Source organism: Rhamphochromis sp. 'chilingali', assembly GCF_963969265.1.
Source record: "Rhamphochromis sp. 'chilingali' genome assembly, chromosome: 6".
NCBI lineage: Eukaryota > Metazoa > Chordata > Actinopteri > Cichliformes > Cichlidae > Rhamphochromis > Rhamphochromis sp. 'chilingali'.
The window spans coordinates 6,828,549-6,847,714 of NC_137933.1; the positions used below are offsets into that span (position 1 = coordinate 6,828,549).

General features: G+C 38.6%; 1 protein-coding gene across 1 annotated transcript; it reads left to right on the forward strand.

The window, feature by feature from the left end:
• Window positions 1–16,175: 16,175 nt before the first annotated feature.
• LOC308398050 (myoblast determination protein 1 homolog) lies at window positions 16,176–18,996 on the forward strand. Its single transcript, XM_080884440.1, has 3 exons — window positions 16,176–16,915; window positions 17,328–17,400; window positions 18,321–18,996. Exons 1-3 carry the CDS (start codon window positions 16,385–16,387, stop codon window positions 18,530–18,532), a joined length of 816 nt encoding a protein of 271 aa, XP_080740566.1. The 5' UTR covers window positions 16,176–16,384; the 3' UTR covers window positions 18,533–18,996.
• The last annotated feature ends 170 nt before the right edge of the window (window positions 18,997–19,166 follow it).

Sequence of the window (19,166 nt, forward strand, 5' to 3'; positions counted from 1 at the left end):
CCCCCCCCCCCCCCCCCAATGTGTCTAAAAGTTGTGCAATAGATCACTACTGAAAGTAAGAGACCACATTTCCTCACCAAGACAAATAGTTTCCTGTATTAATTATGTGAGGATGCTGATAATTGTGTGACTTATTACATGGTGAATAAAGAAGAGTAACGAGCCTGATGCAGTTGCTAACTTGACTGGTTTGCATTACAGTTTTTAATATTTTAAATATTGAATTGTATTTTCTATGGCATTCAAACTTGGCCATCACTTGTAGTAGAAGCACATCAGAAAGGCTCTTTTTTTCTATTTACAGCATTGTTTAATGCAGCAATACTGGCAGTTCTTCCCAGGCCTGCCCAGGAGTCAGTTCTTAAAACCAAAATCACTTACGTCCTTTTAACGTAAGTGGTTATTTCACAGATACACAAATGTGCTAATGTAACGAGAAGCTGGTACCTTTAAAATTATGCTGTGCAGGGTGAAACTTTCTGCTTTTGTGTCTGTACTGCCACCTCCCCACCAGTCTAGAGAGAAGAACGTGTTCAGTGAGGGGAAAGGTCTTTTCTGAGCTTGTTCTGTCTTAGCGTGCTTGTGATGACTGGAAGTAGTGGGCGTTTAAAGAAGTGGGAATGTGGATAATCGGGAAATAAGAACATGTCCTCAGCTCAGTGCAATCCGTCACCATTATCAGATTCATATTTTACCCATAATGCTGTGCCTTCTTTTTTGTAAATAATTTAAATTACTAGCTTCATAATAATTTGCAATATGAACTGTTTAGATATTTGACTTTTAGAAAGATAACAATAAACTGTATATTCAGTGATGTGAAATATATTCAATCAACATTAGTGAGGTGTATTAACCGATCTAAATCCAGCTGTATGTGGAGCACTTTATTTATTTATTGGAGTTTGATAGGGCGCAGCTGTTCCAGTGAAATGGACAAGAACAGTAGGAAATGCTTTCGGCCCATTTGAAGAACAAGCCTACTCAACTGAATCCCAGACTTTCATTTGATTTTACTCCGATTACATAGTGAAAGCGGTGAAAATGTTAGGAGATGTGTTTTGTGGACTAAATTTTTAACGTGTTTCCCACAGACTCACCTGGATGTTCAAGTTAAAGAGGATTTGTATCATACAAATGTACATTTGCATTTTCATTAAAGGTGTCCTTTGAAAAGAGACGTTGCTCTGATTTTTTTCTAACCAGATGCCGTGCAGAAGAGCTGATTTTATTCTTGTCCTGCCCTGTAGTGGCCAAAGGCCAACAAATGTAGCCTCATCAGGTCCAGGGTGGCTCTATTAAGAGCGATAGTGACCTGTGAATGAACGCTGTGTGCGAGACAAAATATGATCAGGGATAACAGAGGATATGGTAAATGGCCTGCTTTACTAGTCCCTAAGGAACCCAAAGCGCTTTGCACATTCAGTCATCCACACACTGGTGATGGCAAGCTACATTGTAGCTACAACGACCGAGACTGTCCGGGGCTCAAACCGGCAACCTTGTTAGAAGACGAACTGCCAACACTTGAGCCACGATCGCCCCAGGATAAAGAGACATCACCAAATGAATTGGTCCACAGTCATAACTGACCTGATTTTAGTGAGCCACACTTCTCGCGTAAGGATCTGAGAAGGGCACATAGTGATCATCTGACGAGACCTGCAGTGACGCAGCTGCTGACGACTGCCGACGTCCAGCTGGCTGGATGGCAGCTGAAAATAGTCACTGACATCACCAAACATGTAACTGATAAGCAGTGCCGAGCTGGTATCTGCAGCACTAAATAGTGCTGACTGAGTATGCTTTCTGGAAAGTATCTGAACTTAACTTGGTTTCAGGGGTAGTGTTCAGCTTGCTATTGCCAGATTTCTGGATGAAGTCCCATTCTGTTTAATTTCTCAGCAACACACCAGCCAACAGTTCATCTGTAGAGATGACAAAGAAAAGTACTTGTCTGGCCTTCAGCTTATAACAAATAAATTATAGCAAATACTGATTTAGTGATGATGTAGAGCATACTACATTATGTTGTGCACAGTAGGGGCATAAATACATAGAAGATCTGAGGGGCTGCTATCACTTTTCAACAATATCTTTATTTTTTTTACTGTGCAGTTGTGTTTCCTTTAAACTTTAAATCCTCTAGGGTTAACAGTATTAAGTGAGTCGTATCCCCCAAAAAAGAGAATCACTGTTTGTTTGCAAAGAGTTTCCTGTGGATGCAGCGCTTAGCTTATATGTGCATTACTTTAACTTAAACGTCTGTTAGCACAAGAAAGCTTGAAGTAAATGAACTAAAACAAAAAGTTTATTAACAGCTTACTCTAAATTGTTAAATTGCCAAATTCATAATTTATTGTTATTTACTGCCTTTAAATGTTGAGTTTTCCCAGCTACAAAAAGCTTGAACTCTTTTTAAAAATAGTAATTAGAGCATACAGAAAATAGTAAACACTAACACAGTAGATTACGTGTCATCCACATGGCCACAGAAATACCTATGAGTGCTCATCATATTGTTCCCAGCTCTGCACCAAGGTCCTCAGCAGAGCCCCAGTCAGTGAAAAATGCGATCAGGCGTACAGTGACTGTCAGCTTGACAAGCTCAAAGCAGCTGCAGAAACACACATAGCATTAGTGTGTGTCTGCGGCTGTGTATACTTATTTTACTTAAAGTACGGTGATCTCGTGATTTGCCTCTTGTTTCATGTGCACTAATAGAAAGTCCCTGTAATGTAAAACATTTTTGGGTGGAGACTTGGTTTTAGGTTACAGTGAGTCCCCATTGATAGAAATGTGATCTCTCTCTCCAAGTGTGCGTATGTGGGTGTGTATTCATAACTTTGTATGGACCAAAAATTGGAAGTTTACTATACTTGTGGGGACCAACAGACTAAAATCCTGGTCCCCACAACTTTGAAGGCATTTTTGAGACTCACAATGTGGTTTTAGTGTCAGGGTTATAATTAGGTTGTGGTTAGGGTAAGGGTAAAGGTTAGGCATTCATTTTTGATGGTTAGGGTTAAGGGAAACATTATCAATTAGATGTCCATATGAATACCCAACATGTGTGTGTGTGTGTGTGTGTGTGTGTACACAAAATCATGGTGTCCATCACTAACAGCAGCAAAAACAGGTTAGTGAGAATAACATCAGGCATGGTGTAGTACATGTACAGTTTGCATTTGAGTATTATATCATATTAACTGCAGTTTCTGATCCATTTCGCTTGCTTTGATTATCGCTGAGATTTTTCTATATTCTACTGATTAATTTGGGATATTCAGCTGATCAGACAGAAGGGTATATATAATCTTTTAAAAATTTACTAACTAAAATGTAAGCTGTATTCACTTCAGATGAAATACTTATGTTTAACAAGTGCTGATACTTCCAAAAACATGTAAAAACCCCATGTAAGACTTGGAATCGGAACACATTGAAAAACCTTTTTTTTTTGTTTTTTTTTTGCCTGTCCCGTTTGGCTCTTTTGCCATCAGAATTATTGTCTAAAGGCGAAGAAAGATGCCCAACGGATTTACTTTACCAAATGGACCATCCCAGCCTTGTAATGGTCCATTTGATTCACCTTTTATTGTTTATTTTATTTTCACTTGCTGAATACGGGACAGACTTGACTGGGGGAAAGAAGGGGAGAAAGAAAGAGGGAAAGAAAAACAGCTGAGAAGAGGGACGGGGGAGAAGGGCAAAAAACAAAAACCAACAGAATAAGCAGAGAAAAAAAATACATATATCGATCACCTGGATCACCTGTTGAGAAAGAAAAAAGAAAACAAGCAGAAGAAAACGAGAGTAATAGAATAAACAACATCACAATGATATATGGGAATATGACAGTAAATACTAAATATTAAACATTATTGTGCAGCACATAAGATCAACAGAACACAGTGTGCTTTGAGGTAGGAGCCAAAAAGGGTGTAATCCCAGAAAGAGCTGAGGAGAGTACCAGATGAGGGGTCACTCAGCAGCCGCGGAGCAGAAGCCAGCCACATTGAAAAACTTTTTAAAATTCCTGAATTTTCTTTTAAATTGTTTTAGGCTACTCCCTCATTATGTTCTTATGTTTTCACTAACGCTCTGCTGGACCTTCCTCATGTCTCTCTGTTGTGCTGTTTTCCAGTGCACAAGCTGAATCCTGAACACGAGCACGTACTGTGCATTATAGTAATCTGATGCGCTTTATCGTATACAGTGACTAAAGCGATCTCACTGAGAATTCCTTGGAATATCACATTCCAAGGAATTCTGTATCCATGCTCCAAAGATTGTGACACATGAAGCTTCAGTTCTTGGCAACATTATTTATTCACCAAATAATATCAGGAGGGGCATATAACATGAAACAAACTTATAGCTGGCTGATTGTGTATAATGAAAGGGTGTTGATTTTCTTTTATTTATTTATTTTCTTTTAAACTGTAAATAAAAGAACAGATTTCGACTTTGACATGTTGGTTAGCCCATTCATTCCTTACTGGTTGAGGCCAAAAGCTCATAAAATACATCAGTGCTATCAACATTTAGTGCTTCTTTTAATCCCGCGCCTTTGCACAGAGAGCAGCTTTGCTCTGGTTTACATCCAGCCCAGGGGTTGCTTACCTCAAACATCCCCACGACAGAGCTGCTGATCACGAGGCCAGATATCAGCGATGTCTGGACCCAGAGGGGGAGTGGGGGGCTGGACATTTGTCCCCTCTTCAGGAAGTGGCTGGATGGCTTTGTCACAACGGGAAAACAGATAGAGAGAGCAGGTTGAACCGCTTTGACCTTTAACCTCTGAGATAAACAAAGACAGAAGAAGAAGAGCTGATGTGTTCTCGTGACTAAAGCACATGACGAGTGGAAGAGTTACAGTTTGTGTGAATGATTTCTTCTTTTAAGTAAGATATCACTATTTTACCAATCTGTTGGTGCCTTATGTTTTATATCAGCTTATAAGTGACAATAACACTACACTGTTGACACCTGCGCACATAACATTATATCCACCACAGGGCCTGTTACTATGATATTGTCACAAATGTTTAATTGCTAATCATTTAAACTTTAAACTTTATCATTTCCATAGCATTAAATATTGCTGTGTAGTTAAAGCTACTGGCCTTCCATAGATCTACACAAAGCGTCCTTTAGTGTTAGTAATGCACGTGTTGCAGCAACAGTGCCTCATCACTCACTATGCAGTGTTAGTGCCTTAACCCAAACCACAGTCCTTTCCTAACCAGCTAGTGATAGTGAAAGTAAAACTAAGCAGTAATTAGGAAATTACTAAATAATTATCTAAAGGTTAATTATCTAAATAATATTAATGGGTTTATTTACAATCCAACTATGAACCTGTTAGTAAGCACAATTCATTATTGTTTCATTGCTCCTGAACAGTGACATAGTTCGGTAAAACAACAATTAACTAAAGTTTAACTATAACTTTACTATTTATTACCAAAGATGAAATACCTGCACAGACAATCTGAGTTGTCTTGGTATTAAAAGTCAGCCTCAACTAGCTAAAATCTTCCTAACAACCGGTTAAACATGCACATTTCTCTCATTTCCTCTTAATAGTGGTGAATCATAACTCAGTGTGTTTCACAATACCACGCAGACTTTCTGGAAAAATTATGTGCTTAAAAAACTTGTTTAAAAACTTTTTTGTGCATTAAATGTTTAAAAACATCATTCTTTTTCCTCACAGATTAAGTGAGCAGTGAGAAGTTGAACGTGAGTAAGTGGAGCTGGAGATCAGATGAGATGCAGCAGCTGCTGCTGCACGTTAACTTGCAGCCAGTGTCACTCACTGTCCCTGCAATGGTCAATTACTGTATGCACCCCACTCAGAATACTTATAGCAATTATGACACAACATCTACAGCATTTACGGTGCCTGTGGGAGGGCCTATGTTTACACGAAGAATAACGCACTGATATGGTATTTATGAGCAAGTAGAACATTTCTGAGAACTGATTTTACAAGACTGTGACACACCAGACTCTATTTTATATAGTGATGTGCTCACAAGGGCACACAGACAAGTCCGTCCCCTGAGTATAACTGTTTTGCAATAGTGCAAAAGAAATATGCTCATGACATTATTGGTTATGATTTTAAACTGACTTTGTATCCTGCTAAACGTATTTCTAGGATTCTCCTAACACCACCATGAGGCTGTCTTAAGGATGCCTTCAGGTGAAGACATCCTTTCTGGAAAAAATTGAATTGAGCTGAATTTACAGGGTTTTTTTTTATTGGTTTGGCGCAGTTTTCACAAGCAATTGGTATATTTTCAAAACTCTTAGTACTTATATCACAACAGATCATCAAAAGTGCACCTTTTTCAAACATTTCAGCATATTTTCAATTGTGTTAGTACAATACACATAATGACAAAATATCATTTTCACTACACATAATAAGTGTTTCATCTAAATAAATGTTTCGTTCACAGTTACTGCCTTTCATAATGTTATCACTATAAAATTTTTGATTTGCATCTCTTATTATTCAGTTTAATACATTTTTCTGTCATTTAATTCAACCGATCTTAATGTTTAATCAATGAATCATTCATTATGTCCATGGATTTTCAACTTGACTGATTGTTGTCTGGTCATTTGTAAGTTCCTTTTGAGAGGAACAATGTCCAGGTGAAACAACTGCGTTCAGAATATATTCAGGTACAACACTAAACTGGCATGCAATTACTGTAACAGAGGTTGATGGAGCTGGACGCTGCTGTGAATCATCACAAGTATATTTTTGTTGATGAGGCCGGTTTCAATCTGGCAAAAACTAGACACAGAGGACGTAACCTTATTGGGTTACCATCCACGTCCCTGGACAACGTGGGGGAAACATCTCAATGTGTGCAGCTATATCTGAAGATGGTGTGGTAGGCTGTAGACCAGTTCTAGGGTCATACAACACTGAACACCTGATAGTTTTTTTTAAATGAACTGGAGCAGGCCTGTCAGGGAGAAGACATCGTCTATGTTGTTGTGTGGGACAATGTCAGCTTCCACCATGCACAGCTGGTTCAGGAATGGTTTCAAACACATCCTTGCTTCATGACCTTCCATGATCTTCCACCATATTCCCCTTTCCTCAACCCAATTGAGGAATTCTTTTCTACATGGAGGTGGAAGGTGTATGATCACCATCCCCATGAGCATGTCTCCCTTCTTCAAGCCATGTGTGAAGCTTGTGATATATATATATATATATATATATATATATATATATATATATATATATATATATATATATATATATATATATATATATATATATATATATATAAAAAACTGTAATTATGAAAGAAGTTTGTTTTCTTTTCCAAATATGTCCTAGTCTGTTAATCGTTGATGCTCTCTTTTTGATTTATTTTTGCAACTTCCAGAAACGATAACCAGAACTCGCATTGATATCTCCTTTGACTGCTGAAGGTTCTGGGACCATAGAAATGAGCATTTCCAATTGTAAATGCCTCACTCCAGTCAGTTAAATAGAAATAAGACCAAATAAAAAAATGAAGGTTAGAGCAGGATAAAAAGCCTGCTGTCATAAAGTCGAGATTCTGTACAAATGTTTGATTGAGTTTTGTGCAAATTAATGTATATTTCCATCCAGTATCGTCCAACTCTGTTTGCATCAGAGAACAGGAAAAGGGTGCAATGTGATGTCTGCCCATCCATTTTCTGCTGCTTGGTTCACACAGGTCCTGATGCCTTTATCAGCTGTCACAGGGCAGGAAGCAGGGTACACCCAGGACAGGTCTGTCACAGGACTAACACAGATAGACAGAAAACCATCCACACTCCCATTTATACTATAATCTGGTAAAAGCAAGTCTTTTATTCACTATGTTCACTTAGCCATTTGTCACATTTTGCTTTATTGGCAAAAAGTGTGTTAAAGTGTGTTTGTGCAAGTGCATAAAGTGAAAGTGTGATAGCTCTTCAGCTTTGCCTGCCATATGCTTGACAGCTTGACATCAGAATCAGAATCAGAATCAGAATACTTTATTGATCCCTGGGGGAAATTATTTTTTGTTACAGTGCTCCATTTTAAACCAACATTAAGACAAGACAGACAATACGCTAACTAAGAATAGTACAATATATACATATATATACATACATACATACATAAGTCACTTATAAATAAATATTTGGAAAAGAAACATGTGTAGTTGTAGCACATGACTCAATTTCCCCTAACTATGCTGATATACGGATGATTTCAGAGGCTGTTTGGTGACAACTTCTTTCTTTGAAGGTCTACGTGACCTTCAGGGATCTGAAGCTGTTGCGTCTCCCCTCCACTGAAAAGAAAGACAGAAGGAGGGAAACCTCTCAGAAGCCAGACGACAATCACTTTGCTGTTACTGTTAACAGGAGTTGTAAAACTGCTATGTGTATCTGTGGGTTTCCCTTGGGCTCCATCTGGAATCCACATCCGGGTTTGGCAGGCCGTTGTGCGTGTCCCAACTTGTCCCATCAGATTGAGGTCTCATGGTTTCCTCGTTTGAGCTTTGATGGCAATGCTGACGACAAGTGAAGATTTACCATTTGTTTGTTTTTCATTTGGAAGAAAAAACAACAGCCACAACAAACAAAACTGTTAGGACGGTGTGCTGATTTAAGCAGTGTTTTTCTTTTCTTTTCTTTTTTTTATTTTCATGGCTACTAGACTAAGCAAGTACATGCACTGCTGACAACGTCACACTTTACACGAATAAAGAAAATATAGTTTAGTTTTCCTAGTTTTGTTTTGTAGTTTTATAAGTATGCATATAGTCATCACATTTTGTAACACAAAATAAATTAAAAAACTGGAAATCAACTCCAACAGCAGTATGTCACTGAACACAACTTATATTATATAGTAAAAACTGATGGGGCATGAGCTCCCAGTGTGATAACAAGGGTACGTATAAGGTGAGACATCCAGTATAACAGCCAGCAGATGAACATAAAGAGCATGGAAAATCCAGATTGAAGATGGAAAAACATGGAAAAACAATTATTCCATGGAAGCTAATCAGATAGTACTGATGAAATAGCACTTACTTAATTGATTAAATATTAACTGGTTAATTATTAATTATTTTACAGAAAATAAACAATTAAGGCAAACGGATTTTTACACATACATTTTATGGGGTAACTGTTTCTTAAACGTGCTAGTTTCCCATTTTTAAACTTACTTTGAAGTAAGTTGTGAGCCAGATAGCAAAAGGCTAAGAATACATTTAGTTATGCTCCACAATTTTTTTTTAATTAAAAAAAAAATATATATATATAATTTAGTGAAAGAAACTTAACAAAAATTGGGTTTATGATTTAGGATGTAAGACTCTTTAAGGTTAATATTCTGGTTGAATTTGTGCAAATTTAACAAAATGCAAATGATCAAATTATTGAAAAAAACTTAAGGAGAGAGCATTACAACAGTTACAAATTATAATGTTTATTGGAGGAAATATGTTTGTAAATGTTACATGAAAAAAAGAACATCACATTTTCCCCCTAACATTTTGAAATCTTCATAACAAAGAAGATTCAAGACTCAATTTCCACTTAAGCATCACAATCTAAAGCTAAAATCCACATTTTTGTTCAGCATGATTTTTTTAATGCCAATAAAGAAGGTCTACATTTTGATACCAGGCTCTTCTGCATCAAAATACTTAACACCGTGGAGTTAGTAGTGGTGGTGTAGTTAGTTAATTATATTTCATGTAATGTTACATGTTCACATCAGCATGCCTCCCACACATCCAGTGTTAGAAGAAGCTGATGGCGTAAGACTGGACAAAGTAATGAGGAGTATTTTTCCCAGGCATCAAACTCATACATGCGTGATGGGGATTTTGAGAAATTTGGGAGGAGTTCTGCAAGAAAGCATTCAGCACAGAAACACAGAAACACCAAAATATCAGATGAGTATCACATAGTCAAAGATGAGTCACTTTGTTTCTATCTGACTTGTTCAAAGGGCTTGTTCAATAAAAATTTCTATTATCTGATGATACAAACAGAAATTCCATGCAAAGTGAGTGGATTGCCTTAACTGTTTGTATACTTGCATGTATTTGTGCACAAATAGCCAGTCTAAGTATGAGTCTGTATAATGAGTATAATGAGTGTGTGAGAAGTTAACTAGCAATGTAAATTTTTGTTTGTTTATTTTTTAGTCCATGGCTTTAAATGTTCACACTGCTGCCAAATATTCAGCCTCTCCCATCTTCAAAGCTCGGTACTAACTAGTTTCTACTTGGCTCTGACCAGGCATCTGTTTGGCGGCTTGCTTAGATGTTAAATCTTTCAGGCACAGTCCCAGCTGCATAGCGTCAGATCAGCCTTACTCATAAGCTTTAATATCAGACTATAAGGCAGAATTGTAGCAGCAGCAGTTTGTATCTATCTATCTATCTATCTATCTATCTATCTATCTATCTATCTATCTATCTATCTATCTATCTATCTATCTATCTATCTATCTATCTATCTATCTATCTATCTATCTATCTATCTATCTATCTATCTATCTATCTATCTATCTATCTATCTATCTATCTATCTATATGCACTTTTTCTCCATCTGCAGTGGAACTCAGTAAATCAGTTTTCATGTTAGCGATTTGCTCACACCATTTCTAGTGTAAATAAGTCCAGTACATTTAGTACAAAGCTACCTTATAACAGAAAGATATAAATCAGAAAAGTTGCCAACACTCTGCTGACTCAGTACCTGCAGAGTTCCAAACCTCCTCAGGCATTACAGTTTTTCTCCATTGGTTTGGCTCATTTCTTAAAACCGAAATTACATTCTCAAAATAACATGGACAAACCTCCAAACCTCTTGGCAAATGTTCACAACAGAATGGCATTTCTCATTCATTTTATCAAATGGCAAATGCCTAAGTACATGTCTCAATTGTCTCAGTACATATTTGCAAATGATTAAGTACAAGTAGCCTACAGTTATACAGTTAGCCCACATTTAGCACATTTTCCAAATGAATAGATCTTGTAGATCTAAACTATTTAGTTGATTCTCAGTCTAATGATCATTCCCTCCTAAACATGTCAGCATGATTTCATTGTATAAGTACTCGCATGCACAACTGTCTGTTCAATTGTCAAAATTGGTCAAGAACATAATACCATGAATATTTGATAAATTGATGACAGTCATTGACAGTCAGGTGAAACTAGACTAACGAAGGGGGAGTGTCACACACAGGTGTTTTCCATGATTGTGTGCTGCCAAACACAGATATATAGAGCTTGACCAGAGCCAGTCCGATCTCTGAACATGGATAGACAAGGCCAAGCAAACTGACAAGGGGAAGTTCTTCCTCAAGGAAGAGGAGGAGGCCTGAGAATGCGTGGTGGAGGAATAGGGGGAAGAGGCCGAGGAGCGCGAAGACACTGCGCTGTCCCGAATGAAATTTGGGCCACAATTATAGACCATGTCATAAACCATGGCCTCACAATGGCAGAGGCAGGTCGTCGAGTGCAGCCTAATGTGCCTCGCTCTACAGTCTCCTTCATCATCCAAACCTACAAAGATTTGTAACATGGTGATGGCAAATGATGCCATCACATTGAGGCATATCTGTGATGCCATCCTTCAGGACAATCATATATTCCAGAATATAAACACAATAAGCATCTCCACAATAGACCGGGTTTTGAAGAAGCATCAGATAACAATGAAACCAATCTACAGGGTACCATTTGAGAGGAAATCTGACAGAGTGAAAGGAGCTGCGCTACCAGTATGTAAATGTAAGTCAGTTACTGGTTGTCTCTCATTGTAACCTTACCTGTAATCACAGTAAGCAGTAGTTCACTTATTTGGTTTCAATACCTCCTTTACCTGATTTCAGAATCATCTGACTTCAACAATTTCAACAGAAAACTGCAGTTTACTGTATGATACAATTCTCATTACAATCCTTATTTTGTTGTCCCCCAATCAAATCTATCTAATACTGTAGGTTTTACTGTAACATCTCAGTAAGTCATCAGTATTTCCCACTCCCCTTTCTATCAAATACCCCTGCAGTACTTCCTCATAGGCCTATCACTAGTTTAGAACCACTGGAGTAGTAGCCTGTAGTATATTGAACCTGTGGGGGAGAACATGTAATTGTCTAACTGTAGTATACGACTCTTCTGTATGACTGATTTTATGTTCTTTACTCTATTTTAGAGAATAATGTCATTGGAAGGACATGAGACCCCTTACATCCTGGTGTTCGTGGATGAAGCAGGCTTCAACCTGGCCAAAGGCCGAAGACGTGGCCGTAATATTATTGGCCACCGGGCCACAGTGGATGTCCCAGGTCAACGAGGGGGCAATATAACTATATGTGCTGCCATTTCTGAGAATGGTGTGGCCACTTACATCCCCAGTCTTGGCCCATACAACACACACAAGCTCCTCATCTTCTTGGATCGCCTTTATACCGATTTTATCCCTAAAAATGAGAGGGGACTCATAGGGCCTCACCTACCCATTTATGTAATTGTGTGGGACAATGTCAGTTTCCACCATAGCCCACTCATTAGGGGCTGGTTTGCAACGCATCCAATGATGGTCATGGGGTTCCTACCACCTTACTCTTCTTTCCTCAATCCGATAGAGGAGTTTTTCTCTGCTTGGAGGTGGAGAGTGTATGAGCATCATGCTCAGGATCAGCCGTCCCTGCTCCATGCTATGGACACAGCGTGTGACGACATTACAGGAGATCAATGCAGGGGATGGTTGCGGCATGCACGCCGTTTCTTCCCTCGTTGCATTGCAAGAGAAAGTATCCGCTGTGATGTGGAAGAGAATCTGTGGCCAGACGGACAACAGCGTGTAAATAATCAGGAGCGTGAAGACAGTGGACAAGAGCAGGAGAATGAGTACAGTGACCACTGAATAAGTCCTTGTATTTTGATTTTGTTTTTATACAATTTACTACTGTAATGTACATTTTCTTTTTACATATGTATGAAACTTTCTTTGCGTGTGAATAAAAAATGGTTATCATTTCCTTGGTAGTGAGAGTGCAATCTGTGATGTCAAACCTTGGAGGCTACTCTTTTCTGTTGTATATTGTTGGTCCTCTGCCATAGTGACAAAACATCTAAACATTTTGTATGGCAGTACACAATGCCAAAGGGACGATGCATTTTGGGGGCACTGACTATTCAGATTAGAAAGAAATGTAGTTTTGACACATGAGTGAACTGTTTTAAATGGTAAATGGCCTGTATTTATATAGCGCTTTACTAGTCCCTAAGGACCCCAAAGCGCTTTACATATCCAGTCATCCACCCATTCACACACACATTCACACACTGGTGATGGCAAGCTACATTGTAGTCACAGCCACCCTGGGGCGCACTGACAGAGGCGAGGCTGCCGGACACTGGCACCACCGGGCCCTCTGACCACCACCAGTAGGCAACGGGTGAAGTGTCTTGCCCAAGGACACAACGACCGAGACTGTCGGAGGGTTGCAAGGTCGGAAGGTTGCAGGGGCTCAAACCTGCAACCTTCCGATTACAAGGCGAACTCCCAACTCTTGAGCCACGATCGCTCAAGAGTTGATTTTAGGTGAGATATGAGCTTTTGCAGGTGGACCATGTTGTTGTGATCAACCATCCAGGTTTATTTTGACAAAAGCACCAAGAATGATGAGAATGTCCGATCTGTGTCGAGAAATGAGCCAAAACTATTGAGAAGGATCTTTGCCATTTTGGAGACACTGACTGTTTAAATGAGAAAGGGATTTAGATTGAAGCCTGAGTGAACAGTTTTGGAAGAGATATGGGCTTTTGCAGGTGACCTTTAGTGTTGTGCTAAACTGTAAGAGTGTTTTGCCAAATGATCTTAGAGTTTTGAGAGAGTTTCAAGAAATGAGCCAAACCAATGGAGAAAAACTCACAAAACTGTGCACCAAAACTGTGCACATGATTTTGTGAATATTCAGCTTCTGTGTGCCCCTCCTTATTTTCTTAAATACTTACCTAGGTGTATTCTGAGACCAGACAGACATGACAGCTCACAAGTCCATTACTGGGCCAATAAATAGAGACAGACAATTCCCATTAACATTCATGTCTACGGCCAATGTCACCCGTTAACTTAGAACCTCTCACGTTCTGTGTAAAAACAAAAAACAAAACTCCATTTGTACTCAGTGCAAGCGCTCTCATATATTTACATAATTCCTCCTTCCTATTATATAGTTTTTGCCAGTTGCAATGTCATGAACATTGTCACTTTCAAGAGTGACATTTAATTGCACTGCCATAAGGTTACGCTTGAACTGGGGGGATATGAGAGCAAGAGGGGATATTCCAAAATGATACCAGTGCTCACCTCAGCTAGAAGGGCACATGTCTTCGATTTCATGAGCTGCTAAAATTAACGCTCTCCCACTAAGCAAACTAATGCAAGGAGTCTGTGAAGTGAGGTCTTCTGTACCACCCCATTATGTTGTACTGGTTCCCTGAAGGCAAGAAAAATGGTATGATTAGGTCTACTTTTAAAAATAATCACTAATTAAAATGTCCTTATTGTTTTTGCAGTTAAGCCTTTAATAAAATCTCTCAGTCTGTTTCATACTTCATACCTTCAGACTTTCTCATGGTGATAGTGACCAAATGTATGCTGTTGTGGCCAGAAGTTTACATACAGTCATCATGAGCATTTATTTAAAGGATTATACCTCTGTGAATGAGAGCAATCCCAAAAAATGTTCAAACTTGTGCATCCAATTGATCTTTGTAGAGTCATTAAAGTAAAATCATTCCATCCCAGAAAAGAATTAATTAACCCAATTAAAATAAATTATTAAACCCCCAAATTACCATGATATCCGTGCCCATGATGAGTGTATTTAAATCTCTGACCTCAACTGGATGTATCTGTAGTCATATATAGAAATTTCTAGGCCCTACAAGGCTCCATGCAATTCATATGAGTCTAGAAGAATAATGGGATTTCAACAGTGTACACTGAAACCTTTAAAAAGAACATAGTTCACCTGTTTGGCCAAACTGACCCCCCCCCCCCCACACACACACACACACAGGGAAGAGAGGGAGCCATTTCTTTCTTAGATCTGAGCCCTGACGGCTGTGTGACACGTTGACCTGCTCAGCAGGACTGTCAGGACACCGCAGTAAATCACTGTGCTTGTCTAGTGTAACTTCATTACGACTCTATTCTATGTATTCTATTGTGCTTGTTTATTGCAGAAAATCTTTTTCAATAACCTACACAAGAAATGTCTTGTGTAGGTTATTGTTTTTAACATTAAGCTGAATGTTATAGTACTGTTTCTGAAAGGAATTCTCTCTGATTTACTGTGGCATGGATCTTCACCTTTGAACAAACATGTTTAAGAATGAAAAAGAACATATTATCACATCTTTACGTGGGTGTGATTGGAAAATCATTGGGATCTTAAAGCAGAAATAGGGTCGGTGTCAAGCTTTCATAAATTGTCAGATAACTGTAGAAGTTGCAAATTAATAATAATTAAGCTTTCATTTGGATATATTTCACGATATACTGGTAATTTTAACCCTATAATGCCCTTTGTATCATATTTGATACATGAGTTTCTGAGACCTCTATCTCATCAACATGATCAAAACTTGCCATAATTTCAAAATGTTATGGACAAAACTCTTTTTTTTTTCTAAAATTAACATTGTTTTTAACAAAAAGTTGCCAAAAACACCCAATGTATCATTTGTGATACAACAAATATACAATAAAAATGTATCATACACAGCATGATATGGTATCAGAAACAAACTAAGGTTCTTAGGTGAGGTGTAATGATGCTATTGAATGGCCATTCACACATGTGTTTGATCACTTAACTAGGACCATGACATGTATTCAGAACAGACTGAATGATTTGTAAAGATGGACACGATTGCTTTTTTATTGCTTCCTTATTGTTGCTGAGTTTCACCTCAGTGACCTCACATTACTCATTCATTCACACACACTCTCAAACAGACACACCCCTCACACCATTGGTCCCTTACGCAACATGCCCCGCCTCCACACTGCCTCCTTTATAAAAACAAACTAAGCTAAGGGAGGTGAAGTTCCACAGACTATCCCTTTAAACACACTCTCAGCTCCACAGAGTCACTTTTAATTTGCTTTTGAAAGGCCAGCTGACTGACAACGAGCAGCTTCTTTTTTTCACACCTTTCATGTTATGGCTTTTTAATTGAGGAGACTTTTATTGTGTTTTTCCTGTTATCACAAGGAGTTTTTAAGAAACCTTTTCATCCTCCTCACCTTTGATTTTTCGGAGGGAGTCCGATGGATCTGTCAGACTTTCCCTTCGTTCTCTCTTCAGCAGATGACCTCTATGACCCCTGCTTCAGCACCAGTGACCTAAACTTTTTTGATGAACTTGACACCCGGTTGATGCATGCCAACTTTTTGAAGTCAGAGGACCATCTTCAGCACCACGTCCCCATCACAGAAGAAAAGGACCAGCATGTGAGGGCCCCTGGGGGCCTCCACCAGGCAGGTCACTGCCTGCTGTGGGCCTGCAAGGCCTGCAAGAGAAAGACAACCCATGCAGACCGGAGGAAAGCGGCGACCATGCGTGAGAGGCGACGACTAAGTAAAGTCAACGATGCATTCGAGACACTGAAACGCTGCACAGCTTCCAATCCAAACCAGAGACTGCCCAAGGTGGAGATCCTCCGCAATGCAATCAACTACATTGAGTCCCTACAGGCGCTGCTCAGAAACAGCCAGGATGATAGCTTCTACCCGCAGCTCGAACACTATGGGAGTGACTCAGGAACCTCCTGCCCCCACTCCAACTGCTCTGATGGCTCGGTGAGTCCGTGAACAGCTGAGCACTTTATGTGCTGCCTCGTTAAATGTAAAGAATCTGTTGAGGATATTTATTGTTGGCAACAGTGAAGAATTTTTTTAATGGACTCAAAATGCAAAATGGACTCAAATGCATCTGAAATGTTTTGCAGTTATTAATTTGTCACAGTTTTAAATATGCGTGAGACGGCTGTTTCAAATGCATTTCTTGTACTATGTGTTTACTGTAGATGAGCTGTTTCAAATTTCAGTTTAGTGCCTAAATTTAGCTATAAACAGGACTCAGATTTGATTACTGTAATAAAATAAAACAATCAGAGACAGCATTAATTAGTCAGGCTGAAATATCAAGAAAACCATCAGTTTTTGTAAATGTTTGTGGTTGATTGTGACATGGTCTGATCCTTGTTTTCAGGTGGATTTTATCTCACCGAGTTCAGCCAGAAGTGAAAACAGTGACGCTTCGTACTGCAGCCAGAGAGCAGAGGGTGAGTTTGTCAGTATTGTCTTCTTATAAAACTGCTATCAGTTTGCAATTTTCCAACTGTGTGTTTGCTCTCTTTTTAATTTGACCAATCCTTTACAGTCTTCGAGAATATTAACATTTTAATATTTAACAAAACATAATCATTGTTTAAAATGGCCTCTCTTTTTTTCTTCTCTGTTTTAAAGTAAAATCATCTTTTACTCTTTTTAAATATATTTTATGGGGGTTTGTTGGCCTTTAAAAAGAAAGGACAATGGAGAGAAGACAGGAAAGCCGGGAGGAGACACACAGTAAATGGTTTTAGGGCAGATTTAATCCTATTACCATTTTGATATACTGAGTCCAGGGTTAGTGAGCTAACCCATCAGTCAGTCTTCACACTTTTCTACTAAATCTACCGTGTAATGACATCACAAGTGTAATTTTATAAACTCTCTTTAAAACTTTATGAAAACTTTCACCAAAAGCTGACATTTTACCAGAGCTTTGGTGAAGTTATTGATGGCAGCCAACATCACATTGTTCTAAGTTCTTGCTATCTTGACAGATGACAAAACCGATATTTCTCTTTTTTTAATATATATATTTTTTTCTTTTAATGCATAGTGTACTGTTTCAGCTGCTAAAACATTTATGCTAGTATGATAAAAATTAGAATTATGCATAATTATTAAGCTTGAACACTAGCATGAAAAATGAACACAGGGTAGTTTGGACACTACACTGATTTGCTGCACCATCATGTGGTTCAAAGGAGAATTATGCAGGAGTTGACCATTTACTCTTTTGATACAATCAGTAGTTCTCTTAGTGCCGGCTACTAACTCTTTTAATGCACTAGGTTTTTTTTAAGCTGGTCTTTTAATTCAACCAACAAAAGCAAGTAAACCAAAACTGATTTCTCCTGTTTCTTTTCTAAAGATTGCAGCAGCAGCAGCAGCAGCAGCAGCAGTAAAACATCACTCATTTCCAGTTTGGACTGTTTGTCCAGCATTGTAGAGAGGATCAGCACAGATCAGACTGCAGCCCCCCCTGGGGACAGCGTGGTCCCCCAAGGCCCTGGATCACCTCACACCGGCACTGCTATCTCCAGTCTGTCTGCCGAGTCCAGCAACATTTGTGAATCCGTCTAAAGCTGATGGCGTAGGGACTCATTTTCATCAAAAAACATCTACCTCCAGGAGGAGGAGGAGAGCACAGGTGGCATGAAGAAAAAAACAAACAACAGTGTAATATTCCTGGGGTTTTTTTTGGGTTTTTTTAAGTCTTCAGATTAGGGACTTATAGAAGACATTTTTTTTTCTTAAGCTAGCGTCTCACTGAATTAGATAAAGTATTTTTTCCTGTGGTTGAAGACTTTTCTGGTGGATGACAAATTAAGTTTGAGTCTAGCGTCATCAGTTTTTAGCCTCCTGGATGAACCAAAAACTGCAGAGTGGCTGATAAATCAAAGCACTGCTATAAAAGAGACGACAGTTGGATATTTATACATGCTGATGATAACTGAGGACCATTTGGTGCACCTGCAGTTGACTGTTCATATAATACCATATAGTACTTTCAAATGGTTGCTAAAATAGTTGCGTAACACAGTATGTTTCTATATTATTTATGTATTACTGAAATGTAAATAAAGACATATTTATATTCTGATTCCTTTATTTAAATATGATCACCCCATAGCTTTCATCTTCCCTTATATTTTACTCTTCATTTTCAATAAGAGACAGCTGCCAACATCTGGATTTTTGGGGACACACCATTGAT

What these genes read in the sequence shown, in the direction of transcription:
- LOC308398050 (XM_080884440.1), top strand. Translation starts at nt 16,385, where the DNA reads ATGGATCTGTCAGACTTTCCCTTCGTTCTCTCTTCAGCAGATGACCTC. An exon ending in CCAACTGCTCTGATGGCTCG is followed by an intron (nt 16,916 to 17,327) that starts GTGAGTCCGTGA and finishes CCTTGTTTTCAG; the next exon opens with GTGGATTTTATCTCACCGAG. An exon ending in CTGCAGCCAGAGAGCAGAGG is followed by an intron (nt 17,401 to 18,320) that starts GTGAGTTTGTCA and finishes TCTTTTCTAAAG; the next exon opens with ATTGCAGCAGCAGCAGCAGC.